Source organism: Aedes albopictus, chromosome 2, assembly GCF_035046485.1.
Source record: "Aedes albopictus strain Foshan chromosome 2, AalbF5, whole genome shotgun sequence".
Lineage (NCBI taxonomy): Eukaryota > Metazoa > Arthropoda > Insecta > Diptera > Culicidae > Aedes > Aedes albopictus.
The window spans coordinates 28,190,238-28,213,468 of NC_085137.1; the positions used below are offsets into that span (position 1 = coordinate 28,190,238).

The following is a 23,231-nucleotide window of genomic DNA, read 5'->3' on the forward strand; positions in this document are numbered from 1 at the left end:
TTGCTCTTGGTTCGACAGTCAGACCAAACGATCAAAACAGAGTGGTATATTAAGCCGATCGCCTCAGGGCGTTTCCTGAATTACCACTCCGCCCACAGCACAAAACAGAAGGTGAACGTGGCGAACAATTTCATTCACCGCGTCAAGACCTTCTCTACCAACGTCGAACCAAGCGCAACACGTGACATCATTTTCACCCAACTAAAACGGAACGATTACCCCACTACTGCAATGATAAACCGCCTCATCGATCGATCGAGGGAACGACAGGTTAACACCACCAACGATGACGTCACGAGCAGCGAGGAGATGATTTACCGATCGATGGTACATGTAGGACAGTTATCAGGAAACATCCAAAAAGTCCTGAGGAAGGACTATCCGAATGTCACCATCAGCTCGAAGAATGCGAAAACTGTAGGAAATCTTCTGCCTCCGGTAAAAGACGTTGTGGACAAGAACAGTAGATCAAACGTGATTTACAACATCCCATGTGCTAACTGCTCCGCGTGCTACGTAGGCATGACATCAAACAAACTGCAAACGAGGATCTCCAGTCACCGCTCCTGTTCCAACCGGCTGGAAAACATGTGGGAACAAGGGAAGACGACGGAGGACGTGGAGGTAGCGCAACTACGAGAACGAACAGCGCTGCTAGATCACTCGGCTGCCAACCGCCATGTCTTCGCTTTCGATCGTACACGAATCGTGGATGCTAGTCTTAAGAAACAAAACTTACACATACTAGAAACATGTCATATTATAAACACACCGAACACAGTGAACAAGCGCACCGATACAGACAATCTGAGCAATACGTACGCCGGCGTACTACACACTTTAAAAAACAATACACGAAGCCAGGCCGTCCAACAGGCAAACGAATCGGTACAACAAGAGTTAACACAATCAGAGTAAAAGTGGCGCCAAAACGGGCAACTGCATCGCTGTTCTGCGACCCGGATAGTTTTTCGGATATTTTTCGGATATTTTATCCCATCCATCCGCCGGCGGCGGCAGAGTAAGTAAAACCAGACGGAAAGTTTACTTGCGCAGCATGCTTGCCTGGTACTCATGTGAATTCTTGTTGTAGCGATACGTTACGTCTGGGACAAATGTGGCCTATGCTGTGGGCTCATACTTACGACAAAACGGAACACAGCTAGTGAGTAGCATAAACACAAACATAAACACAACATAAATCGAATCATTGTCCATAGATTCCCAGAAGAAGGCGCAATATAGCGACCGAAACGTCGGGTGAAAGCTTAAGAATCCGTTTTTGAGTTATTCCTCCAAAGACTGAACGCCGTTCCCCTTCCAACATAATCACCAACAGTCGAAACTCGAAGAACAATAGATGTTTTACTCGGATTAACCGAAAGGCCATATTGGCGACACTAACCCTCAACTACCTGAAGGGCGCTTAGCATCAGGTTGGAAAGGGTGGTGATACACATACCAACTAACAATGCTAGGTAGTCGTCGGCAAAACCATAAGTAGGAAAACCGCTATTATTGAGTTGCCTCAATAGCGTATCTGCTACGAGATTCCACAAAAGCGGTGATAAGACTCCCCCTTGGGGGCATCCACAAACACTCAATTTCATAATCGCTGCTAGACGCAATGTCGAGAAGAGATATCGGTTTTTGAGAATTTGATGAATCCAATTGGAAATCATTGGAGATATACCATGATTCCATGGGGCTTCCAATATGGCATCGAAAGGCACATTGTCAAAGGCACCTTCGATATCTAAGAAAACACCCAAACAAGATTGCTTTTGAGCGAATGCTTTCTCGATATCGTAAACAACCTTGTGTAAAAGAGTCACAGTGGACTTACCAGTTTGGTAGGCATGTTGGTTCACATGAAGAGGCACGTTGGCCAGATGAACATCACGAATGCGATGATCCACAATGCGTTCTAAGCATTTCAGAAGAAAAGAGGTCAAACTGATAGGTCTGAAACTCTTTGCTTCTTCATACGACGCACGACTTACTTTCGGAATATACTTCACAGTAATATCCCGCCAGGATTTGGGGATATACCCTGTAGCAAAACTGCAAACAAGGCTTTTTTTCAAAACATGTTTGAAATAATCAAATCCATTCTGAAGCAAAATAGGATAAATCCCATCTGCCCCAGGAGATTTGAAAGGAGCAAAGCTATTAAGAGCCCACTCAATCAATTCTATAGTTACAATACTCCGAGCCGAAGCCAGGGAATCATAATTACAAGAAAAGACATCAGGTTCATCCGAAGATGTAATATCCACACATCCAGGGAAATGTGTGCTGAATAAGCATTCTAGAACTTCCTTATCAGAGGAAGTCAGATCGCCATTTGGCAAACGAGGTTCGTTCACTCAGAAATCCTTAGATTTCTAAAGGATTTTGTTTAACCGACTGACTTCACTCAAACTGGAAACATTTGTACAAAGGTTATTCCAGCCGGATCGTTCAGCAGACCGGAGAGCTTTCCATACCTTGCGAGCCTTGCGAGTCGACCTGAAAGCCTCCAAACCAGCCGAACGTCGTCTGTTCCAACTCTTTCTACATTGTTTCCTGAGTTTTGCCAGATGAGAGTTTTACGAAGGGGTTCCTCTTGTGGTCTTCACAGTCCGTTGAGGGTATGCTTCTTCAAAAGTTTCCATGATGAAGGTCGTTGTAGTATCAACGGATTTATCTAAATCACTTGGAGTGTCAATTGATGGTGAGTATCCATGAAATTTGGCCGCAACCAAATCAGTAAAAAGATCCCAGTTTGTTGACCGGGGATTTCTGAAACGCAATGTTTGCGAAGTAACATTTAAATGTTCAAAAAAAGATGTAGCGATGGTCAGATAAAGATTCTTCATCTGACACATGCCAATTGGTCAGCTCGTGACTAATTCTGCTAGAGCAAAGCGTTATATCTAACACTTCCTCTCTAGCAGATACCATGAAGGTTGGGCGGTTGCCTATGTTAAGTAATGCAAGATCAGTACTACTTAAGTACTCCATCAAACTGGAGCCTCTCAAGTTAATGTCTGAGCTGCCCCAGATGATATGGTGAGCATTAGCATCACTGCTAACAATTAGCGGAAGGCCTTTTGAAGTGCAGTATGCGATGACTTGTTTGAAAGCATCCGAAGGGGATGGTTCATCATGCGGTAAATAAACCGAACAATATGCGTATTTCCTGTTGAGGTTTCCAACAGATACATCAATTGTAATAGCACAACATCTCTGGTGGTTAGTTCAGAGATGAGTGTAGCAACTATTGCGTTGTTGACAAGCACACAGGCTCGAGGCATGACACGCGAGTTTGTCATTTCATGTTTACTGAAAGCAGCAAACACCGGGTTCACAATTTTTCCTAGATAGAAATTCCCCTCACGGAAGTAAGGTTCTTGGACCAAGGCCATTTGGGCTGAAGCATTTTGCATAAGTCTGCAAAGATTGATTGTTGCTGTTCTTTTATGCTGAAGATTGATCTGAGCTATCCTAACCGTAGCCACTACCCAAACTAGGTAAGATTAAACTCTTCGCAACAGCAGCACAACAAAGAACAGCAGCAACAAAACCAGATCGGCAGCCGATTGTCTCGTAGAAACACAAGGTCCACTGAACCATTGCCCCGGTTAGCGCAGTAAGGACAACTTACTGTGGAGGGCGCCCTGGTACTCCACAGGCTCCGTTTGCGGTTTTTATTAGACCCCCCTAGTCATTCATTCCTAGGCACGGTAAGCATGAAGCCGCATCACACCATGAATTAGGGGTCACCTGTTGGTGGACTCTAACCACCGGAACAGACGGTCCGTAGTGTTATTCTTAGCCAATTGAGACAATCGCTACCGACACTACACAGCTATCTAGGTTGATCGAGAAAAGAAGTTAATATTAATGATCAACTTCTTATGGGCCCGAACAGCCGATAAAGTTACAGCAAGTTGAACTTTTTTGTGACAGAAAAAAAAGTTACCTATCCCAAACATTTTGGCCACTCCCTGTACTTGACTAATCCGGTTTTTAAAATCAGCTTTCATGATGTTGAAATTTTACACGTTTAAAACATCATTAAATGCTGCAAGAGTCTAAGTGTACAGTACGTCTAGTAGACAGTGGTTCTAGGCCTATTAGTTTACACCGTTTAGAAAAAGCGGGAAGATTGATTGAGTCGTCTTTGAATGGCAGCCGTCTTAGGGAAGATTCAAAAATTACGTCCATCGTTTTTCGGGATTTCTAGACCCCACCCTCCCCCCTCTGTCACGCAATATCCCTATACCCGCCTCCACAAAATGTTGGACCCCCCCCCCTCCCCCAAATGTTGGACGTAATTTTTGAACGTTCCCTTAATGCAAATCGCACAAACCTTTTTTGTACACGCTCGATCGAAAGTATGCGCGTTGTATAGTATGGGATTCAAAAAAGAGCAGCGTACTTCAGGATATATCAGTAAAGTCTGAGGCGTGACGACGAATGAACCTCATAACCGAGAAAGCCTTGCTACCTGTTGGAGTAAATAAACGATGAAACACAGTCCTTGGAGTTGCTGAACTACGCAGCTTCAAAGCTGCAAATTTATTTAAATTATAATAAGTATCTAAACGTTTTTTTTTCGTTTTTATTTTTGTGTATTTTAACTTATGCTAATTCTACACTCTATCTAAACGATATTTTATATATTATTTACATTCCTGTATTATTTGAGTGATTTCCTGACTTATGTATGTTCCCACTAAAATAGCTAACTTCCCTTTACTACAGGGCTTCTACTATGCTTACTTCGCATGTGAAGTTTACTAGATTAACTGATATGTTTTACCCAGTCAACCAGTGATCATATAACATGCTGGTAAAATGCATACATTTTACATGCACCTAAATGAAGGCATGCACGCATATGGCCTCCACTTTATCATCTTTATGCAACATCGTATGCGATTACTGGTTGTCTGGGATACTGGACTGGATCTCGGATATGTAGGATTTGTACGTGGACCACGGAACAGATTTGTACGTTGTCACTTTTCATTATCTGATTTCTTGACAAAGAAACGATGTCGTGCTTTCCTAAGGTTTCGCAGGTTTCCGAATGTTTCGCCGCTCGGACGTCCACCACGTTTTGCTAAGCGTTGAAGAGAACGATCGTTTTTTACGAAGCACGTAAGTGTTCATGACAGCAAAGAGTTTGTTGTAGAAGGCGGAGAGTACATCATTGACGGTACCGAATCGCAAGAGACTGTCCCAATCAATATCGGCAAGCGCTGCTTTTAGCAGGGTGTAGTCACATGATTTGAAATCGAAGGTTGATTGGTCGGAGAAGTTCACGTGGGAATCCAGATTATTAACGCTTAGATCAATGCGCAGGACGAACGGTACGTAATGACTGTGTATAGGCAATATTGCTGAAGGTGGAACAACAAAGTCTACTTGCTCCGGTAGACTAACAAACGCTAGATCCAGTAGTGCTCCATTCGCGTTCACGAAACCGTTGATTTGTCGAAGGCCGGAAGCAAACACGGATTCCACGAGACATCTTTCCCGGTCGGAAGTCATGTCTGAGGGAATATAGCCGTTTATCTCGTCGTCGATTTCCCAATGTAGTAGCTAAGATCGAAGTCGCCTGACTGATGATGTTCTGAACTTCAGCGGGGAGTGGGCAGCATAGAGATCGACATTAAAGCCTGGAAGGAAGGTAGATTGATATTATGTAGAGCGAACGGGATTCCGACTTAACACATACTGCGGTTTGCTGGAGACTTTCGCAATTCTCCAATGCAACAGCCTCACAACGAAAGCAATTTTTCACAGCAATCAATACGCCACCATCCAGAATATGTTGGCTAGTTGATGCACTTCGATCTCATCGAAACATCGTGTACGCAGACGATATTTCAGCACTGTTTATATCCTCCCGCAGCCATGTCTCCGTGAAGACTACCACGTCATAATCACTGCTGGCTAATGGCTAGCATCAAACGTAACTGAATGATTTTAGTACGCAAACCTCTTACGTTCCGATAGTACACCAAAAAGTTGCTTTTTTGATTGCCGTGTTGACGCTGAGCCAAGGTCGTCTCCGAGATAACGCCGGACGACAACGAACATGGCTCGACCGCTGTAGTCATGCTAGAACCAACAGACGCTACCAGAAGAAGTGTACTCTGATTGGGTATGTACTTGCCTGCGTGGATGGGTTGAAAGACCCCGTCTCCGGACTCATACACAGGACCGGGATGGCTGCTGGCCGCTGGCAGGATTAGCTCGACTGTGACGAGAGGATCAGATGCATCCACGAGGCTTGCAGGCGTACATCCCGGGGACGTCGAAAGTGGTGGTTGACTGCCAGTGTCGACCAAACTCATCAGAGATCGAGGAGAGGTCCTATTCGTAAAAGAAAATTTCCTTGACTTCCTTGGGCATAGAGTATCTCCATACCTGCCACACGATATACACAGGCAAAATGGTGATTGGCGTAAGAAACTTTCAGTCGAGATCTATGGAAGTGCTCGTAGAACACTAAGATGAGTAGCAGGCTTTGCCCATGTTGGACTTCACGCCAAAAAGAAGAAGAATATCTCCTCCACAGTTGCTCACAAATGTAGAATCTCTAGAAGAATTCCTGAAGGTACCACAGTTAGAATTTCTGGAGGAGTCCTAGGAGGAATTGCTGGAAGAATCACAGGAGGTATTGCTTAAGGAATCTCAGCTGGAATTCCTGGAGGTAGCTAAATCGAGTTCCTAGAGGAATTTCTCAAGGAATCCCTGATAAAAATCTGGAATTCATGGAAGATTCACCGGAGAAACTTCTGGAAGAATGTCAGGAAGATTGCCTTGAATAATCTCATCAAGAATTCTTCAAGAAATCTCAAAATAAATCTCTAGAGAAATCCCTAGGGCCTAGAAGAATCCCGGGAAATATCATAGTAGGAATTTCAAGAGAAACCTTAGGAGGGATTGCTGGAGGTGTTTCTGCAGGATTATTTAGTGAAACCCCATCTTGAATGCCTGGATATATTCTAAGAGAAGTTTATTGAAGAAATATCGGGAGGAATCCATAAAGGAATACCTAGAAAAGTCACTGGAAGAGTCGATAGAGGTTTTACTGGAGGAATCCATGAAATAGTCCCTGAAATACCAGGAAGAAGTATTTCGGATATCGCAAAAGAGCTTAGAATGATGTATCTTGGTAAACCACGAATTTTGAGATGTCACATGATAGTGTTTTCGTTCACAGTTCACAAATGGATCCCAGAACCGCTGGAACCGGTTTCTGGGAAATCTGTATATCGGGTCCAAAATGGCCAGAAGTATTTCAAATTATGTAAAACTAGCACAGTATGGTGTCTTTCAAAAATCGCGATGTTTGGTATGCTGTACGACAGTATTGAACCATTTTCGAAACTGGATTCCGGAATATCGGTAAACTGATTCCAAAATGGCCAAACTTATTCTAAGTCGCATGGTGGTGTTTATTCATCTTCGAAAAACGGACCCCGGAACCACAGGAACCAGTTCCCGTGAAATCCGCATATCGGTTCCAAAATAGACAATTTTTTTGGATATCACAAAAACAGCTCAAAACACAATGCTGTATCTTGAAAAAAACACGAAGTTTGAGGTGTTGCATGATGGTATTGAATCATATTTAAAAGTTGATCCTGGAACCGGTTCCCCGAAACATCCGTAAAACCGGTTCCAAGATACTAGTAACCGGGATGATCTTTCAGACATATTTTTCTATCATTCTAGTTCACTTAGGTCTGAAAACTAAACTGTTCTCATATCGAAAATCCATTTTTCCCAATATAGTTAATTCCAATGACCCATTTTGATTTCGGAATAATTCCGGAACCAGGAGGCTATTCCAACAACCTCTGGCAAATCCCTGAATAAGAAGGATATGCGCTTCTTGTGTCAAAGATTGGTTGCAAAATGTTGAAAAACAAAAAAAAAGTTAAAGCGAAGAGTGTTTTTGTTTCGCACCCTAGTTAGGGGGGTTGGTAACGGAAGGGTTAATACAACTTGGTAGTCTTAGAATCAATTGTTATATGGAATGCTACAAGCTTATGAGGCTTGAATCACTTGTATTATTTTTAACAGGGAAAACAAAAAAGGCAGACACGTTGTTAACTCTATTAACCGAAAGTTTTCTTTTTTTTGTATCATAGGCATTGTCCTCTTTTATGACTTCACTGCTTTAAGTTGTACAAGGGATGTAAAGCTTATTCACATTTTGTTGATTTTTTCTACGAGCATAATTCACTTCCACGGCTGCTTGAGCAAGTTAAGTTCATGAATATATTCATTCCCGAGCAAGCAGTCCACAAGTGAAATCCATTTAGCTATGCAAATGAAAACATTCCATACGTCCTCCGTTCTTCGCTTTCAACCCCTGGTTTTAAAAGTTCGCCCAATACCCTTAGACTATTCACCTTAGTGGTTATACTAACTTCTTCTACTTCTACTACTGCATTCTGGCGTTACATGTTCACTGGGATAGATCCCGTTTTCAGCTCAGTCTTCTTTAACGAAGTTAGAAAGAAGCAAATTGAAAAAATGAATTTGTAAATTTAGACTATACGCATACGCCCATACAAATTTCACTTGTCAATTCATTTCGTGAAGCAACCGAAATTGTCCCTCAAGGTCTTCTTTCGAACAGTCATTCTTCGAATGAAGAACCGTAATCGTGCGGTAGAACAAAAAACCTTTTATCCTTACTCGTCGCGCCTCGCCAATTCATACGTCTGCACAGATTTCCATCTCAATTATTCGCTTGTTATTTCGGCACCCCACAATTGCCCGGGAAGAGATATTGCCTATCATTAGGGGCTGCAGGCGAGGGTAGGTGAGAGTAAAAAAGATTATCTCCTGTACGAACGAACCAAGATGAAAGAAGGAAAGTCGTTCTACACAGGTAGGAATTCCCCCAGGACCGAAACGCTACGACACTTGAAGCCTGAGACGAAGGAAACCATTCCGGACACGCCAAAATTTGTCTCTTGTGTGAGAGCTTCATTGTTTTGGATTTCGGTTTTCCTTGTTCGACTTTTCCGGGGGGTCGGGGAAAATACTCCGCAGGCGATGGACGATGAAGTGGATAAGTGAGCAGATGGCACCATCATCGTTGACAGTGTAAACACATTGCACTCAGCGCACGTGTTGGCTCGAGATGTTATCAAAACTTTTTGGAGGTGTGGAGCACTTCCTTCCAAATGTTGATAATCGTGATGCGTTTGGTAGATTTGAACTGTGCTCGAGAATGGCGTGGTTAGTGTCATCAACATATCTAAGATATATTTACGAGTCATAGACGTAGCCAAATCAACATAAGTGAAGGGATGTACATCTCTCACATTATCTGGTAAAGTACCTAATTATCTCCAGGAAAAATAATCAAAAAGGTATGCGAGTATACCCAACTAACAATCACTCATTTTACAAGCACTCATTTTACGACAAATTGATTCAGCATGATGCTGACTAACATTTGGATAATTTTCAGACACAATCTTTGTTCAGTTTTTGTTCACACAAATTTGGAGAAACTATAGAGGAATCGAAGTAGGTCTCGCCGCGATCGGACGTGATTTTGTTTTTCTTGTCACGGTTTTTTACGCTCTCCCGTTCAGTGTGGTTTGGTGATAATTTGGATGGTGCTACGCCATCCGGAAGAAGCACGCGTGTGTTACAATTCGGAAGATGGTGAAGCCAAATGGCTTGAGGCACTACGCCATGCGGACGGGAATATTTAATTTCATGTGTGAATTTGTGATAAAACGGTGCGGTGCTGACTCGAGTTGAAGATGGGGCTGTAATTAACCTCCGGAGAAGACGGATTAATTCACTTGGTTAGCCGTTGAGCGGGACATTTTGGAGAAGTTTCAATTCATTAAAGTGATTCAATTGAACACACCGACGAGTGGCCACCGTTGCCAAGTGACTCCAGTTAGGATACAAATATTTCCGCTGTAATCGTCGACCGTCACACTATTAATCCAGTAGTTGCTCGGGCACTGGCAGTCGGGGTTTAAATCGTCAAGCTACTAAAAACTCTTTAGTATTTATAGTAGTGGAACAAATCACGAATGACAAATGTAGAATATCAGCGGAAAATTAAAGAAAATGTGTGACAATTTAGTGTTGATGAGTCCCTCACACTCGGAGAAACAAAGGAATTTCTTCCAAGACCCCATGTAAACAACAACAACTGCGTGCGTGATGGTGGTGAGACGAAGAGCAACCCTAGCTGCGCTGTAATGTCGTTCCCGTTAACCCTCGAGCGATCGCGCTGTTGTATTTTGTACAACACGTTGAAAAAATCTCGATTTTTGTACTCAGCATTACCGTGGTGCTGACGGAGTTGGCCAACCGCACGAGTTACGGAAGGTTAACACTGAGGAGCAGCAGTTTCCAGATGTATTGTTGAGAACGTTTCAAACTACGACCCAACTACGGCCCCTTTAGGAGGCGTTTATAAACTTCAAAAACTAATTTTTGGTTACGCAACGTTTCCCTCGTAGTTTATTTCATTTCAGAGAGCGAGTAAAGGCGCTTAAGCCTAGGCATTAGGGCCAGGACACGGACCAAATACCTGTGTTCCATCCCAGGAAGCGAAGGACCAAGGGGTGACATTAACCTTCTTAGCATCGTCACCCCCATCGATTTTCACGTATTTTGCATTCTAAAAAGCTGAGCGGTTGGTACGAGATGTCCCCACTCAAAAGCCTAATTGTTAAACCACAACGCTGCACAGTAGGCCTGGCCGCTTTAATGTTTGTAATGCATTCCCGATGTACTGCAAACATTAATAATGACAAGAAAAATGGTAGAATTAGTCGATTGTATCATTTTCCAGGATTCTTTCAATGAATGGCTGTGTATGTGTAGACTAGACTAGACTAGACTAGACACAAATTTGGAGAAACTATAGAGCATAGTGTTGTGTACCAACTGAACTGTTTGTTGTTAAATCGTTTTACAACTACATATATAGTAAAGCTATTATTCAGCTTTAGCAAAAATGATTAAAAATAAATAAAATGCGATTTTTTTCAATTTACACGAGAGTTTATGATTGGAATTTAATGCTGTGAACAAATATTGTGAAATAATAACTACTCATAAATTTTCCTAAATCCAGATTCCAACTCGAGACCCGTCGATTGCCTGCCGCATGCCTTCCTATCTGCGCCATCCTACAGATAATTAATTGCAGCGCTCAAAATTAAAACATAAACTTCCCGTGGTTTAATAATTATCAGACTTTGACTCCTATTCAGCAGTGGTGAATTATCACTGACATTATGGTTAACGACTGATCAACAAATTAATTCAGCTGTTGCTCAGTAAAAAACACGTGTTTTTCATCATGTACTCTGAGTCGAAGTATGATGAAACAAAAGCGCTTATTTGACTTGTGAAAAACACACTATACAGATACATGTGCTAATTTTTACATGAACTTAACAAGTAGCATAAAAAGCCTTGTTAAACTATGTTGTAAAGGAATTAACGAATAAAAATCTTATCGAACGCTTGAAAAGTGTTTTAAATTATCATTGTTAATAACAATACGAAAAGTTGAACATTGGCTACCTTTTCAATTGAAATAGCATTTGTACAGTAATGTGTACAGCATAATTTTAGTTCAGCTATAATTACTATTACAAAGCAACAATTCAGCATGCATGCTTGTTTGCGGCTGGCAATTGTTAGTTGAGTAGATATACGAGGGTTCCTTTGACACTGCTACCTCGATGGTAGTCACTGAGAGCATAGTCAACTTTGTGGAACAGAGGAGATACCCATGTGAATTCTTCCGGGTTTCTTTTTGGCTCCTTTTGGAAACTATTTCCCCTCTTCGTTGAATGAAATATGTCTCCAGTTGTCGAGAAGTTTGTCTTCTCTGACGAAGGTTGCAGAATTATTTCAAAAAGCAGCTTCCAAAGGAAAGTGGTTTCATACAGTAGGAAGCATCTTTTCAATAATATTATTTCAATCCAAAGTTTTCAAACAAGCAGTTCCCTTCAAGTCGCACTCTGCTGTTTTATTAGCTGCAATCTTTTCTCCGAAACTTGAGCTTATTGATTTCACCTTATGTCAACTGAATTGCATTAATGCAACACCTCGTCTCCCTTTTCTTCTTCCAGATCTACTGCATGTCGGACTACGACATCTCGTCGATAGAGCACGAAGCCCTCCTGCTGGTGGTGGCATCCACTTTCGGCAACGGAGACCCCCCGGAAAACGGCGAGGTAAGTTTTTCGGGACCTTGAAAAACCACGCGCTTACAACTAACTCGCTCCCATCTTCCTGCTTCCTAACCCTTTTCGAAATTGTGCGATTTTATTTTTTGTTACAAAACTGCGTTCATCGTGAGCATCTTCGCGACAGCATGCGCTGCAGATAGAAGGAACAACTTTTATCTAGAACTAAAACGACTAACCCTAGCTTGGCGAGCTCGCGTGCTATTCAACCAGGCAGCCAGCCAGCTTCTGAAAGAGTACCAGGCAGGAAGTGACTTTCCAATTTGTGACTAGTTTTCTGCTAGTCTATCCCACCGGTTTTGCTTTCCTTTGGGATGCTGCTGCTGCTACTACAACAGTAACTGGCTGACGATGCAGCACTAACCACACATGCATAATTTTCCGACGGTGGAGGTTGACTAGCTTTAACTCATAGATCGGTTGGGAGCTACTCATGATTCATATATGGTGTCAAGCGTGCGGTGAAGGGGTTGGGTTTTGCTTGGCTGTTGAGATAATGCATCATTTCTCAAAAAATAATCAATCTTCTGACAAAGTTGTAGTATTTTGCATGCATAAGGGAATGCAAATTCCATACAAAATACGGGGGATAGACAAAATTTCCGTGATAGCCAGAGCTGCCATTTTTAGTAGACGTTCAACTAGCTGTAACTTTTTACAAAGTGTAGCAAAACTATTCAAACTCTGATCTTTTGTTAATGAACTAGTTGTCTATATTTGGTACAAGCTTTGGCAAGATTGTGTTTTTCTTTCAGAAGTAAAAGCAATTCAAATAAAATGCTCATCTTATCTTTGCCAGCAATTATCGGATGTTGATGTACATTATGCGATGCTAGTTCTTCACACATTGTTGAACACTGGCATTCCCTAAACTGTTAGGATGACTGCCAGATTTTTTTTTTTTCGATTTAAGAAGCGTTTCAGGGGCGCACAGTGGTCCAGATTTGAAAATACCTGGCAACAATTGCCAAATCATAGTAGCCTGCTAGTTTTAGCCTATATGAGTGTATTGGAATATGATTTAGCGCTCGATTTCATTTTAAAAGCATTTTCATTTTTTATCCGTTACTTCGACCAAAATCCGAACAAAGCTGATGTTTTTCATACAATTTTACTATGTACATATCATCATGGCGCTATTGTTTTGGCAGCTCTTGGCAGTTGCATTTTTTTCTAACCGATTCTGTATACATAAACAAGCATTTGAACGGAATCTCCCCGCGGGGAGTAGCGGGGAGCAGTTTGTAAGACAGTTGAACTGTAAGAATTTCTTGTACTAATGACATGTAATGTCAATTTTGAAGTCAAAAGTGTTATTTTGATATCTTGTTCCATTGCAGATGTCTGATATACACAAGAAGTTACAAATAAACTTTTGAAAGCAATTGTATTACTTATATCAATAGACTTTTGTAGTGGTTGAACTTGTTTGTGTTTTTATCAAAAATTCAGCACTTTTTCCATCAGCAGCTATTCAGTGCTGTAACAAGATACAAAATCAACATTTACAATTTTTTTAAATGCCAGTTAGTGCTCCTGGTAGTATAGATGAATGTTTAATGTACTGTATCCCATATAAGACATGTTCAAAAATTGAGTTTCTGCCAGCTTTTCTCAGAATTGGACCTCTGTGGGGCGTTCAAAGAGTGGTTTCAGGTGGGTTCAGGGAATGTTTCATGGGGTTTATGAGCGTATCAGGAGTTTTTAAGAGGTCTTGAAGGTCTTGAGTGATGTTCCATAGGATTTCAGAAGTGCCCCAATGGTTTCAACAGTTTTTAGAAAGTTTCAAGGGGTTTCAGGGGGTTACAGAAGGTTTCAGGGGTGTTTCAAGAGTGTTTCAAGGGGTTTCAAGCGCTTTTGCAGGCGTTTGCAAGGGGTTTTCGGGGCGTTACGGGTTTTTACAGAGATTTCATGGGTGTAGCAGGGATTTACATTGAGTGTCAGGGGTGTGCCAGGGGGTTTCGGGAGCGTTCCTTCAGAATGTAGAGGCATTTCAAAGGGTTTATAAGGGTTTCAAAGCTGTTCCAGGGCGGTTCAGAGGCGTTACAGGTAAATTTTAAAGGGTTTCTGGAGTGTACCAAGAGCTTTCATGGGGCCTTAGGGCGTTCCAGGGATTTTCGAGGCGTTTAAGGGATGTTTCAGGGGATTTCAGAAGCGTTCCTGGGATTTGGGTTTAGAGGGGAGTTCAATGTAGTTTCAGGGGGTTATGGGAAGTTGTAGGAACGTTGCAAAGGTGTCCCAGGGGTTAACAGGGGGTTTGTCAGGGAGTTTCAAAGGTTTCCGTGGGCGTTCTATGGATTTCAAGGATGTTCTTGGCGGTTTCAGGCATTCTAGAAGAATTCAGGGACGTTCCAGGCGATTCCTGCGGCATTACTGGAGCTTCAGAGAAGCTCCACGGGGTTTTAGAAGAGTTTCAGGAAGGCTGCGAGGTGTTTCAGGGGCACTACAGGGGTTTTCGAGATGTTCCTGGGGTTTTCGAGAAGTTTCAGAATAGTTCCAGGTGATTTCAATAGCGTTCTAGTGGTCTTAGTGGTGTTCCAGGAATACCACTTTGAACGGTGTTCCAAGAGGCTTCGGAGGCGTTCCAGGGGTGTTCCTGTGCTATCAATAGCGTTCCAGGGCCAGTGATTTTGAGGATTTTCAGGGGTGCCTCAAGAGGTTTCAGCCCTACAGAATAAACTTTTTTTTTTCAAAACATAGTAGGGTAATTGTTCCCATCGTTGTGGTAGTACCTATTGTTGCGGTAATGGCAATTGAGCACTTTTTCGACTGAAATGTTACCAAAAGGTATTTTTAATAGATGTATGGTGCTTAAATTATGAGATTGCACCATTTGTTTGCTTAAGATTTGCCCAAAAACCTATTTTAAAAAAATATTTTCCTAAATGTGTTTGCTGCTGTGTTCCTATTGTTGCGGTAGTGTTCCTAATGTTGCGGTATCCCATATGATTTCAATGGGATACCGCAACAATAGGAACAAAATACCGCAACATTAGGAACACATACCGCAACATTAGGAACACAATGTTCTTTCAGATAAAAACGAATAAAATGCTCATAACAACATCAAAGTGGCAATATTTCGTTATTTTCCCGTAGATTAAGGATGGATTTTATTATTTTCAATTCAATCCATGTAAAAAGTTAGCTTGGGGCGATATAATTGTGGTTTAAACATGAACCCAGTGCTTAACTCCTCCATGATCGGATCAATTACCCTATGAGCATATTTTTTTTTTTTTTTTTAAACTGTATAGATCCTTCCTGAATCAATCATTCATATTTCTTCTCAATCTCCTTGATTATCTGTTATTTGTTATGATGCATGAAAACATAACCTTTGTTAGTTTTTCAAATTATTGCGCTCATATACATGTAGACAAGGATCATACTCAAATGTAATCAAATAACCTACATTAATCCATAGAAAATATACCTACGTAATTGTAGGGAAATCACTTTTGTAATTTAGGCTGATACAAATTTAATTTTGACTTTTTGTCTCACCCCCCCCCCCCCCCCAACTTCAAAAAAATTTTGCTGGATTTTGCATTTTGAGGGGGCAGATAAAAAAATATTTATCAAAATATCGGGTCTTGTAAAAAATTCTTTAACAAATCCGATGAGTTTTTAATATTTTTCAAATTGAATGCTTTTTTATTTTTATCCCCCCCCTCGACCAGCCGAAGAGTGGTGGGACAAAAAGTGAAATAAATATTTGTAACGGCCTTATTTATTGAAAATATTTATTTAAAATTTGGTTTCGCTTAAAAAAATAGCAATTTGCCTGTATGTAAATTTGCTCCATTTTAAGAATTTGCAAAAGAAAAAACCTCAGGCGTGAAACTAGGAGTTTTTTTTTCTTCTCCTGGATGAAGAAGTTTCTTTATTTTTTTCCTCCATACGTGCAAAAATATCTGCGATATTGGAACCTCCTCCATAGAAGCCTTCAGGAATTCCTGCATAGAAAGGAAACATTCCAGGGATTTTTTCAGACACTCGTCAACTGCAGTGAATCAGAAATTTGTCAAGATATTTTTTCGGAAATTCGTCAAAAAATCTAAAAATTTCTTCAAAAATCCCTTTCACAGTCTCAGAAACTTCTCCAAGAAAACCTTAAGAATTTCAAAAAAAAAAAACGAAAAGACTTACAAAATTCCATTAGGAAATTTTCTCCAGGTTTTCCTTTATAAATTCCACCTTGGATTCCTACACAAAACTCTCTTATTATTCAAAAAAAATCTTCTGTTTATTTCTTCAGAAATTGCTCCATAAATTTATTAATGAATTCCCTCAGATTTTTTTCCGAAATTCCTCTAGGGATTTAAAGAAATGATCAAAAACTTGATCAAAAAATTATTTTAGGAAACTTTCTATAGATTTCTTCAGTAATTCTTCCATGGATTACGTTAGAAAATACTTGAGGAATTCCTTTAGAAATTCCTTTAGGAATTCTTTTGGAAAATCTTCCACGGATTCCATCGAAAATTACTGCAACGATTAAAAAAAAACTTTCCAGGACTTTTCTTTAGAAATTTTAAAATTCAAAATCACCCATAGTTTCTTATAAAAATTCTACCAGGAATTCCCTCAAAAATTACTATGAGAGTTCAAGAATTTCTACAGAAATTCCTTCGTGAATTCATGCAGAAATTCCCCAGAGAATTCTTTCAGGAGTTCCTTTGAAAGTTTTTTGAAAATTCTAAGAAAAACTTCATCAAAGCTTCCAAAAGAAATAATTTTAGGGATTCCTTAAGAAAATCTTCCAACAATCCTTATCATCACTCATCCATTAGAATTTCCTTTTGGAATTTTCTTTCTAGATTCCTCCCGAAACATAAATTCCGTTAGCAAATCTTTCATATATTTCTTCTGATATTGCTCCTAGATGAGCCCAAGAATTCCTTTCAATTTCCCCGGAATATTTACAAAAAATCCTCTCCAGAGTATGATTCACGAATTCCTCTAAATAAGTAAGCTTAGTTGAGATTCATCCACATAATTCTTCAAGGGTTCCCCTAGGAAACCTTTCATGGATTCTTTTGATATCTGGGGAATTTTTCGGCAAAACCTCCACGGATTTCTTCAGAAATTCCCAGGGTGGAAAAAGTCGATAAATAAACTTCCGTATTTTAATCCAAAAATATTTTTCTATATTTTTTCTCAATTTTTTATTAATAGTATTTTTTAAAAATTCCACGCAAATTGGACAAACATTGATTTTTGTAGAGCACTTTTAAGTCCTCCCAAAATTTCGGGTGGTATACCAGTCTTGATACCAGTAGTATTCCAGGGGAAATACTGAGAGAAATCTCTAAAGCAATCACGAAAGGAATTTCTGGGAAGAATCCTAGCAGGTATTCCTGGAGGGTTTCATTGCGAAATTTCTTAAGGAGTCACGAAGGAATTCCGACTGGCATTCTTAGAAGAATTTAGAGAAAATTACCTGACGAAATCATTAGAGAAATCCCTGCATTTGCGGAAAAAATCCTGGTTGAAACACCGCCCTGGAGGCATATCTGTGGATTCATGAAGGAATCTTTCACGAGAAATTCCTGGCGAAATCCTCTAGTAGTTCCTCAGAAATACATACTGGGATTCCTCAAAAAAAAAATCTACTCGGGCTCTTCTAGAGATTTTCCCAAGGATTTATCAAGGAATTCCTCTTGGGATTCTTCCTGAGGTTCCTAAAAAAAATCTCCTGTGATTCCTTTATGGATTTCTCCAAAGATTTCTCTAGTAACCACAGACCAAAAATCTCGTGAGAGGTATTTCTGGAAGAGTTTTTTTGGAGATATTACTGGAGTCCTACTAGCAGAAATTTATGGAAGATCCCTAGAGGAACGGTAGCAAAATCTCCGGAGGAACCACAGGAGCAATTTTCGGATAAATCTCTGCAGAAACTTCTAGAGGAGTCCCTGAAATATTTCATGGATACATTCTAGAAGCCATTCCAACAAGAATTTCGGCGGGAGTTTCTGCAGAATTGTCTGGCAAAATAACTTTAGGATATTTTGAAGTAATCTTAGGAGAAATCACAGCAAAAATTTATGGAGGAATACCCCGGTAGAGTTCCCCCGGAAACTCTTCCTGGGGTTCCTTCTAGAGTTTTTTCGGACAAACTTCCAGAAAATTCTTTCATTGTGGAGTCAAGAAACAGGTTTTGCTCCAGTTGGAGCGTTTTGCCAAGAAGAAAATAAAGATTAAAAAATATTGATTTAAGTATACTATACCACTAAAGTACATCTTTGAGGCCAATACAAATGGCATCCCAAGTAACAAAATTAATTTTATAATGCTTTTGAAGTTTTCTTCAACACCTGTTCTTTAAAACCATGCATAAACCAAATTGCTCTGCAACACGATATCAACTCAACCATAAACCCGCCATAAGACCACAGAGGCCCATCCTAAGATGCTCTTGGAGAGTTGTTTTTAAATTTCTCTTAAAACTTGTTGTACTTCCCAAGTTGTCCTCAAGGCGAATTGCTCTCTCCTTGTAGAATTCTTCAAGTGCACCATAAAACGATAATAAATTTGTCAGTGTTGTTGCTGATGCAGCTTTTATGTCGACAGAAAAGTTTGGTGAAATAAATTGAAATTAAAAACACAATGAAAATGACACATTATTGTAATCGGGATTAATTTATTACACAAATTGGAAATATTTCCGTGGTGTAATAAGGATGCCAAATGCCAAGCAAAATTCATCGTATATATGTTGCAAGATACTTCCAAAAATTGCAACGCGCTTCCATTATAACGCACTAATAAAATATTTAAAAATATTATTCCTGCTCATGCGAACATTGCTCATGAGTTTTCTCAACATGGCTTCCATTGAAATCTAGGCCGGTGGTCGGTCCATCATCGATAGTTTTAATCAACATCACCATAAGATCGTCTTAAATTTCTTTCAACTCATGCCAGAGCTAAAAGCATAGCTCAAGAATACTAGGATTTATAACGTTCTCAATGCAGCCTGGTTGGCCTCCATCCAGAACGTCTTAAATTTATTTTATCTTATGCAAGGGTAAGAAGTATAACTCAAGAGTACTCAGGTTTATAACGTTCTTGATATAGGTTTATGCAAACTCCGCCAAGAACGTCATAAAACATGTACGCCAAATTGTAAACAAACAATAAATTATCGCACCGCGGTGGATTTTCTGAATCTCGTCCGATGAATTTAATTATCAGCCCGGTACCGTTGCCAACCAGGCAGACCTTTTTCGATAACCAGCCTTGATGCGGTGCAGTGCCTCATTCTTCCGGTCAGCACTTCCAACAGGTAAGTAGTAATAATGGAACGATGAGAATCAAAATCTGATGCTTGAGTTTTTTCTTGTATTTTTCATGTACCAAACTGTTCTTATGCGAGAACAGTTGCTCTTGATCAAGAACGGATGATTGAAGATAACTACAAGAACCTTATAAAACTGAAAATAAGTTCAACAGCTCTTGTTGTGTTTATGGTTTTATGAACTGAACCTCAAGTATTCTTGGAGGTGTTTTTAAAACCACATATTGACGAAGAATAGTTGTGCTCAGATGAGACTCCGATAAGATCAACTAGAATATGCAATGTTACGATAAAACTATCATAAAAACAAATAAAACCAAATAGAATTAAGATTGTTACTTGGGATATGGATTAGAGCCCCAGAATACAGTATATAACAAGTTCCCTCGGAGATTATGTCCGGTGGCCATATCCAGTAGTTCCCAAATGGTCCAAACGTCCAGTGAAATCTTCCAGAATTTTCTTTGAAAATTCATCCAGGGTTTCCTTCATAATACCCTGTTGAGATTCCCTAAATACTTCTTCAAAGTTTCCTTGCAAAAAATCCTCCTAGGACTCTTTCTCAGATTCATCGAGCGATTTCATCAGAATATTAGAAATTCACAATTCCTCCAGAAATTTGTCCAAGTATTGTTTTACACAATCTTCTAAAGATTTCTTTAGGAATTCGTTCAAAAATTCTTCCAGAAATTCTTCCCAGGATTCCTTAAGAAAATCATTCAGGTATTCATTCAAAAGGTCCATTACAAAATTCTCAAGAAATTTCTTAAAGAATTTCTGTAGAAAATCTTTATTGAGTTTTTATTGGGCTCCTTCAAAAACTGCCCAATAGACTCCTTTAGAAATTCCTGTAAGGATTATTTTACAAAATTTCGATTTTCTTCTAAATTTCTGAAGCAACTTCTTCTTAAGATCAATCAGAAATTATTCCAGGCAGTCATTTAGAAATTCTCTTAAGATTCCTTCAGAAACTCTTTAAATGATGATTTCAGAATTCATGTAAGGATTGAATTGGGAATTAAAGCGAGAATGTCTCCAGGAATATCTTCAGTGTTCCCAGAAATTCTCCAGCTAATATTCCACAGACTATTGCATGACTTCTTTCAGTGATTGCAGCAGGAATTTCCCCAGCGATGTTTGTAAAATTTCATACTGAGTAGACTTCAGGATATCCTCTAAGGATACCTATAGGAGATCCTTAGAAAATCACTCCTTTACAGCTATTTCTCCTTTTTTTTTCTTTTAAGAATCGAAATCTTTAGCTGGAGTTCTATGTGGACCCTCTAGAGGGCTGCTGGAGTATAATAAAAGCAGCCATCAACGACGAAGCCAAGAAAACCATCTAGTACGTCGAAAAGAGTTGACGGAACGAATGGTTCTACCAAAAATGCAATACGATTTTAGAGGAGTAGAACGGAGTGTGGGCGGTAATGCTGCAACAAGGAACCCGCCAGAACGTTGAACATTACAAACAGAAGCGGAAACAGCAGGCCCACCTTTTTCGAAAATAAAGCGCCTACTGAAAATAGCGGAGAACGCGAAAATGGAACTGCTGTGCCGTTCCCATGAAAAAAAATGGAAGTTTTATCAGACTCTCAAAGCATTTCGCAACTGCTTCGTACCACGAGCCGAATCATGCAGGGATAAGGACGGGCGTCTCTTGACGGACGGATTGACGTGGTCAAAAGGTGGAAGGAGCACTTCGATGAGCATCTGAATGGCGTGGAGAACGTAGGCACGGAAGACCAAGGCAACGGAGGAAACTTCGATGCCTTTGCAGTGGAGGACGAAAATGAACCTGAACTCTTCAAGATGGACCCAGAAAAGTTGGCCACCTGTTCTGCATCGGTTGATAGTCAGGATCTGGGAAAGCGGAAGAAAGGTGTAATCTGCTCCATTTATAAGAAATGTGACCATTTGGAATGTGAGAACTTCAGAGCTATCACCATTTTGAATGCCACCCAAAGTGAAGAATGAGTTCATGGGAAGTTATCAAGCCAGTTTCATCGACGGCCTGTCGACAACAACGGACAAGATCTATGCCGTACAGAAATGCCGTAAATACCAGCTCCCAACGCATCACCTGCTCATCGACTACGAGCCGGCATCGTTCGCACAGAGCTATAAAAAGTCATGAACAAAAACGGCTTTCCTGGAAAGCTGACCAGACTTTGGATCAGACTGCTCAAAGCAACGATGGCGTGCAAAACTGTGTAATAGTTTCGGGTGAACTATCCAGCTCATTCCAATCTCGCCGGGTACTGCGACATGGTGACGGACTATCATGCTTACTCTTCAACATAGCTCTGGAAGGGCCGGGCTCAACAGCTGGGGTTCGATTTACTCAAAATCCGGTCAATTTGTGATCGGGAAAAGAAATTAATATTGATATGATTAACTAAATCCTCAAACGGTCTGTATTACCGAGATTTTTAGCCCTAGGCTAGTTCATCTCGGGACCCACGCTTTACTTCCCTTCCGAAGGAAAAACTCACATTTTGCGAGTTTGTTGGGAGTTGGATTCGATCCCAGGTCCTCGGCGTGATGGTCAAGTGCTCTAACCACACCAGGTCCGCTCCACATCCCAACGGTCTAAAGAAGTATGTAACATTACATAAACTGAACTCCTTGACCATACCGAATTTCTTGCAGACAGAGCAATACACTAATATGGCTCTATCGTTGAATCTCTGAATTACTACATAAACCCCTATTCATCTCCCACCCGCAACAATTAAGCGGTGTTTGCACCGGCAGTAATGAACCCTCCTCTGAACAGCTCGACACTAATTTACTGGAGAGACCACCCGCAGAAACACTCTGCGGCGCCGGACTGCAATCCGCAACAAATTGCCACGTAATCAACTTGATTAACGCGTACAAATGAACTAACTGGATCCAAGTCCTTTGTCGACCACCTGCCTCGGTGGCGGTGTCCGACCAGAATGGCATCCGTTTGAAAATTCACACAAATTAAAACTAAATTGATTAAGAGACATTAAACTGTCCGGTCACGGAATGCCGCCACACTACTCCCGCCCAGCATCATCATCCTCGTTCTACCGGGGACGGTGTGGCCTTGGCCACGGCTACCATTCCATCCACATGCCTCCGGTCTTGAATATGGATACTTATTTTCCACGGGACGGGTATCAGTTATCTCTCCATCGTGCACAATTCGCTCGCATTTCAAACCGACTAAACCCGCTCGGGGATAGCCCGGCGACGGACGTCCCCCGTCCCGATACCGGAGTCCGAGAAAATTAATCCGTTATGTGTGAATTCTGGCTGGTGCTGGCTGGTGGCTGGCTTTCAGCATTCAGCATCCTTGGTACGCGGTATTTCTCGGTAGGATTGGCCCCAGAAGTCAAGAGCGTGTGTGTGTGTGTGTGAGCTAGGTTTCGGATGAATTTCAACCCGCAGTGAGAATAGAATGGTAATGGCAGCGCCATTCTTGAATCATAAATAAACATGACCATTTATGGGAGAAGATGGATCAGGAGTCTGTGTAAGGGATGGATGTCAATAATGGAACTTTGTGGTTACCCAAGAGTGGCCCAAATTTATGAAGGAAATGTGACAAGTACATACATACATTTATTCGATCAATATCACAAAACATTATCAACAATAGTACGTCACAATACTTTCTGCGCTCCACGCCTTCT

General features: G+C 40.8%; 1 protein-coding gene across 3 annotated transcripts in view; it reads left to right on the forward strand.

The window, feature by feature from the left end:
• The window catches only part of LOC109402508 (nitric oxide synthase), a 354,219-nt gene that overhangs the window by 285,489 nt on the left and 45,499 nt on the right, over positions 1-23,231 (forward strand). For all 3 annotated transcript variants that reach the window (XM_062849368.1, XM_062849370.1, XM_062849369.1), the window contains exon 13: positions 12,144-12,248. In XM_062849368.1, the coding sequence (XP_062705352.1) occupies positions 12,144-12,248 (105 nt within the window). The remainder of the gene's footprint in view (positions 1-12,143; positions 12,249-23,231) is intronic.